The sequence below is a fragment of the Echinops telfairi genome, unplaced genomic scaffold, assembly GCF_000313985.2.
Source record: "Echinops telfairi isolate 266 unplaced genomic scaffold, ASM31398v2 ScPeMD7_7469;HRSCAF=8507_1, whole genome shotgun sequence".
NCBI classification, from domain to species: domain Eukaryota; kingdom Metazoa; phylum Chordata; class Mammalia; order Afrosoricida; family Tenrecidae; genus Echinops; species Echinops telfairi.
Window position 1 is genome coordinate 23,959,501 of NW_022111373.1, and position 5,995 is coordinate 23,965,495.

Below are 5,995 nucleotides of genomic sequence, written 5' to 3' on the forward strand. Positions count from 1 at the left end.
AGTTGTATGAGCCCCTAATAAAATGATTAAAAACAAAAAAGAAAACAATTTTAAAGAAATAAATTGTTCTGAAAACAGGAGGTAGCAAAGTATGCACATTAATGATTACAAATACCTTTCTAGAAAACTTTCATCTACAAACTAATCAACCCCAGTTGTCAGCCAAAGCTATTTAATAGTAGCCCCTGAAGACACTGTGGGTTAGGCAATGGGCGGGTGGGAACCACAATGTAGGCAGTTCAAACTCACCCGCAGCTCCAAGGGAGAAAGATGAGGCTATCTGCTTCTGTACAGGTTTACAGTTTAAGAAACCCTACCCAGGACTGCTCTGAGTTAGAATCAACTTATAACAGTAGGTCTTTTGTTTTATAGTTTATTGGTCTTTTATTACATACAAGGCATTGTACCAGTCACTTTAGATGCATTATGTAATTTAATTCTATTATTAACCACCTGAGAAGTAGGTGATATTAACCTCATTTTAAACATGAGAAAACCAAGACTCAAAAGATTAAATAACCTGCCCACGATCACAGTGCTAGCTCAACTGTACCATATTGCCTTTTTAATACTACAATAATTAGCTAATTTTTCTATTTAATATTTTAATTGAAAACATAAAAAAAGAAAATATCTCCAACTTAAGTAAAGGAATGAAGCTAGTTTAATGTTTTAAGTTTAAAAGTAAACCAAAAGCATACAATTCTTTTACCAATATTTTCATAATTTACCTTCCCAGCAGTGGCAAAAAATTCTCCATCTGGTGAAAATTTCATTAAATGCACTTCAGAAGCAGTTCTGTAAATCAAACAAGAAGAATAATTTTCAAGGAAAATTAAATGAAGAAAATTCAATATTACATCATTATTCAGCAATTTGATTAAAATTTTTTTAAATGTGACGAGAAATTTTCCCACTCACTTTTCATACACTCATAAGTGAACAGATTAAGAAACACTTAAATTGTCCAGGCTTAAAAATCCATGCAAGAAATGACTAATCAAAATCTTTAAAGTCTGTGACAAAAGATAAAGAATGCATTTTTAACGGATGAGCCCTATAGGACCAGTGGTGTGAGCGGCAAAACAGGGAGGGTAAAGGGAGAATGGGTTCGAAAGAGGGAACCCATTACATGGAACTGTGTGTGACCTCCTCCCTGGGGGACAGACAACCGAAAAGTGGATGAAGGGAGACGTCGGACAGGGCAAGATATGACAAAATACCCATTTATAAACTATCAAGGGCTCAGGCGGGAGGGGGGAGGGAGGGAGGAGGGGAAAAATGAGGACCTAATGTCGGGGGTTTAAATGGAGAGAAAATGTTTTGAGAAACGATGTACAAATGCGCTTTACACAATTGATGTGTGTATGGATTGGGATAACAGTTGTATGAGCCCCTAATAAAATGTTAAGAAAGAAAGAAAAAAAAAAAAAGAATGCATTTTTAAAATGTAGAGATCAAATTTCCAAGAGTTTTAGATCCCATCTTCCAATACACATTTCAATACAAAATAAGCCAATAAATACTGCCTTAGAGTAGCATTCTCCTAATTAAAGGTTATATTTGGGTTAACAGGAGACTTGTAGTCACAAGTGATATAGCCTGTCAGCTCCACCTGCATACTTGTTGCCTACCTGTCTTTTTTTTTCTCAACGGGACTTGACTCATTTCTCTTTACTGGCTTTATTTCTGGCTACTCATATATGCAGACCTCAAAACAATCCTCATTATCATCGTTTCCCTTTTCTTGACTCAAATTCACACTTACAAAGAAAACAGAACCATTCTAAATTAATTTCTACAACAAAAAAAAACCAGTGACATCTTATACCAAGTATCAATAGCATTTTGACTGATAATTAGTTTAATATATACATGCAGATGGATGAAAAGAAGAAAATCCAATACATTGCACCTTCACCCAGACAAAAAAAAGCTAACATCTTAATAGATAGACTCCAGACTTTTCTCTTTTCTCCCTCTTTCTACTTTTCCCCCTTTACTTTTTAGGGGGAGGTATGAAGGAGGGGATTGAAAGCAAATTCATATTTACAATTTGCATTGCAATATCATTCATCTTTTACTTATTTTAAAAGGTGTCATTTCTTTTTTTTTAAATATAGATATCAAAGCTTATTAGTGGTTACTAGGGTCAACAGAAATGTGTCATTTCTTCATCAGTATATATCATTCTTTAACTGGCTGTATGGTATTTTCATTATAAATAAGGAAGCTTCAAAGAGGTGGTGGGAAAATTCCATTATATTTTAATTTCATGATATAGTATAACTACCATATATACTCGTGTATAAGCTGTTTTTCAGCACATTTTTAATGCAGTTTTTGTGGTGAAATTAGGTACCTTGACTGATATTCGGATCGGATTATACTCAAGTATATACAGTAATTCACTGTTTGCAACTTTTGCTGTCCCAAAAAAAGTGTTATAAGGATCATGATGTATATACATTTCTATGTACCTGGTTAGTCATTAGGACATCTTTTAAGATTCATTATTAAAAGTGCTAGGTCTCTTGATCTTATAGCCTTCCACTTAGCCAAATTTTTTAATTAGTTGCATAAATTTTCTTAAAAGAGTCTTTGGTGTTTTCTATGTGTAAAGTTATATTGTCTGCAAACAGAGTTTTACTTCGTCCATGAGAATTTTGATACTTTTGATCTCTTTTTGATGTCTAACAGCTCTGGCTAAGACTTCTGGGACAATATTAAATAAGAGTGTCAATTCATGATGCTCACCTTCCCGACACAATTGCTGAAGACAAAGCAGGTACATAAGCAAATGTGAAGAAAGCTGATGGTGCCTGGCTATCAAAAGATATAACATCTGGGGTCTTAAAGGCATGAAGATAAACAAGCAATCATCTAGCTGAGAAGCAGCGAGGCCCACATGGAAGAATCACACCAGCCTGTGTGATCATGAAGTGTCGATGGAATCAGATATCAGGCATCAAGGAACAAAGAATCGTGCCATTGTGAATGAGGGGGAATGCAGAATGGAGACCTAAAGCCCATCTGTAGGCAACTGGACATCCCCTTACAGAAGGGTCGTGGGAAGGAGATGAGCCAGTCAGGGTGCACTGTGGCACCGATGAAACATACAAATTTCCTCTAGTTCTTTAATGCTTCCCCCCGCCCCCCCCAACTACCATGGTACCAGTTCTACTTTGGAGATCCAGATAGCCCAGAGGATGTACACTGGTACAGATGAGAGCTGGAAACAGGGTCCAGGACAGATAAACCCATCAGGACCAATGGTGAGAGTGGCGATACCAGGAGGGTAATGGGCAGGTGGGGGAGAGGGGGGGAATTGATCAGAGTGATCAACACAGAACCCCCTCCCTAGGGAATGTACAATAATAAAGTAGGTGACGGGAGACACTGAACAGTGTAAGACATGAAAAAATAATAATTTATAAATTATCAGGGGTTCGTGAGAGAGGGAGGGTGGGGGAAGAAGGGGGAAAAATGAAGAGCTGATACCAAAGGCTCAAGTAGAAAGAAAATATTTTGAGAATGTTGGCAACAAATGTACAAATGTGTTCGACACAACTGACGTATGTATGGATTGTGATAAGAGTTGTATGAGTGCCCAATAAAATGATTTTTTAAGAATAATAAAATAAATAAGTAAGAGTGCCAATAAAGGGCATCCCTTGCATAGAGACAATAACTGATGCAATCTGGGATGGGGTAGGGGTTGAGGAGAAGGGGAGCAAACAATGAATGCGGGAGGGGGATGGGAGCACTAGAGCCGATTGTGATGATGGATATACAACTCTTCTGAAAAGCGACTTAACAATGGAAGTGTATGATACTTAAATTTTGTATTAACAAAACTACTTTTAAAAAAAAGGAAAAGGGAAGAAACCAAAGGTGACCAATGGTTACCATAGGTGAAGGGGTAAGAGATTTTGCTTAGGGTATACTGTGTTTAGGTTAGTAAAGTGATTTGGAAAAGGATATCAATAATGCTTATATAACACTAAGGGTATAATAGATGGCAATGAATCACACATGTACAAGTTGTTGAACTGGAGAATATTTTGTCACAATTTTAAAAATTATTATACTAATAATAATGAGGACAATGAACAAGAAAATGTTCTAAAATAGATTGTGGTAATGATTGAACAACTCTTCTAGATATGACTCAACTATTGAATTATAATGATATATGGATGAACTGCCAATAAAAGTTTTAAAAAAAATAAAGGGCATCGCTGCAAAATTATACAGCCATTATAGAAAACAGTACAGTACTTCCTTAAATATTTGCAAATAGCAATAGCACAAGAGCCAGCAATCCTTCTACTCTGTATACACACCAAAGGAATTAAAAAAAAAAGTACAGATACATGAGGGGGTACCCCCCCAAAACAGAATTGCTTTTCAAAGTAATGTATTTAAATTTTTTTTTTCTTTCCCCACTGTGCAAGCCGCTTCAGTACCTGAAGCCCACGGGGCAAAGCCAGGCAATGGTTCGGGGTTACAGTATGCTTTGACATGGGACACTAAGGCCCATGCAATCGGACATGCCATAAATCAAATCCACGCACGAAATTGTTTTCACAAAAGATCCTAAGCAAAGTACTCTCCATTACACTTAATACATTTGTCAAATCGGCAATTCCATTCTTGGAAACATTTTTCAAACTTATCTGTTTGGTTGGCTGATAGCACCACCTTAAGTTTTTTCTTCACCTCTTCTACATCATCAAATCGCTGTCCTCTCATGTCCCTCTTCATTTGTGGTAACAAAAACAAGTCACACGGAGAGAGGCAGGTGATTAAGGTGTGTGGGGCAAGAGAGGCATGCTGTTTTTTGCCCCCAAACTGGCACACTGAGATGGCTGCATGAGCAGATGCTTACTCATGGTGGCAAAGAGTGCACTGTCTGCCACAAACCAGGTCTTTTTTGTTGCGCACTGTTATGCTATCTTTTCAGAACCTCTAAATAGAAAGCTTGATTAACAGCCTGACATGGTGGAATGAACTCCAAATACACAAGTCAATATTTTCATTTGCTTGGGAAGATGACGAATGTCCACAATGAGGTTTGTGTTCAATCGATACTTCACCTTTTTAGAAACGAGAAAACCACTTGTACACTTGAGTTTTTCTCATAGTGCTGTCCTTGTAAATTGTGTTCTACATCACAACCGTTTCTGCGACATTTTTCCCAAGCAGGAAATAAAATTTCACAGCCTCATGCTGTTCTCTTCAATAGGCCATCACAAAAAACAAAGTTTAAGTGAAACTGCTTTCACCAAAAACTGCACTGTGACCACAGAGAACCTTCCCAGCTAATGTGACTGGGTGCACTAACTCAAAGTGAGTTCCTTGATGCTCACCCAGCAATAAAAATGCGTACTACAGAAGCTCTGCTCCACCCAGCTCAATTCTGTTTTTTGGGGGGTACCCCCTTGTATGCACACCCAGGTTTAATGCAGCACTATTCATAAGCAAAAAGATGGAAACAACCAGTGTCCATCTGTAGAGGAATGATCAGCAAACTCTGGTCCATGCATACAGTGGAATATTAAGCATACCTATTGAACAATGATGAAACTGTCACACCCCTCCCACCATGGGCAGATTTGGAAGATATTATGCTCAGAAAAGTTAGTCAATCTCTAAAAACAATACTTCAAAATTTTTAATTAAAGAAAAATAGATTCAAGCCAAAGGCAGAACACTTTGGAGGTTATGTGACAGTAGGTGGGCGGAAAAAAATAAATAAAAATGAGAGGCACACACAGATGGAAGCACATACAATACACATACACACACAATCCACAAATGAAGTAACAATGGAAGAATGCAAAATAAAATTCTGTCAAAACATTTATCAAGCTTCTGGAAGAAGAACACGCGGTACAGAAACTCCCTTTTTGAGGAAAATCAAGGGAAATAGAGGAAAGAGCTGGGAGGAAAAGGGCATTTATAGAAGTCTAGATAAAGACATGTACATATG

At 37.3% G+C, this 5,995-nt stretch overlaps 1 protein-coding gene and 1 non-coding gene across 3 annotated transcripts in view; both read right to left on the reverse strand.

Moving 5' to 3' along the window:
- DMXL1 (Dmx like 1) overlaps window positions 1–5,995 on the reverse strand; it is a 185,359-nt gene that overhangs the window by 126,350 nt on the left and 53,014 nt on the right. For both annotated transcript variants that reach the window (XM_004696573.4, XM_045285386.1), the window contains exon 6: window positions 732–798. In XM_004696573.4, coding sequence (XP_004696630.1) covers window positions 732–798 — 67 coding nt within the window. The remainder of the gene's footprint in view (window positions 1–731; window positions 799–5,995) is intronic.
- LOC115873896 lies at window positions 4,447–4,575 on the reverse strand. Its single transcript, XR_004048669.1, has one exon. It is a non-coding gene; the product is annotated as a small nucleolar RNA SNORA42/SNORA80 family (small nucleolar RNA).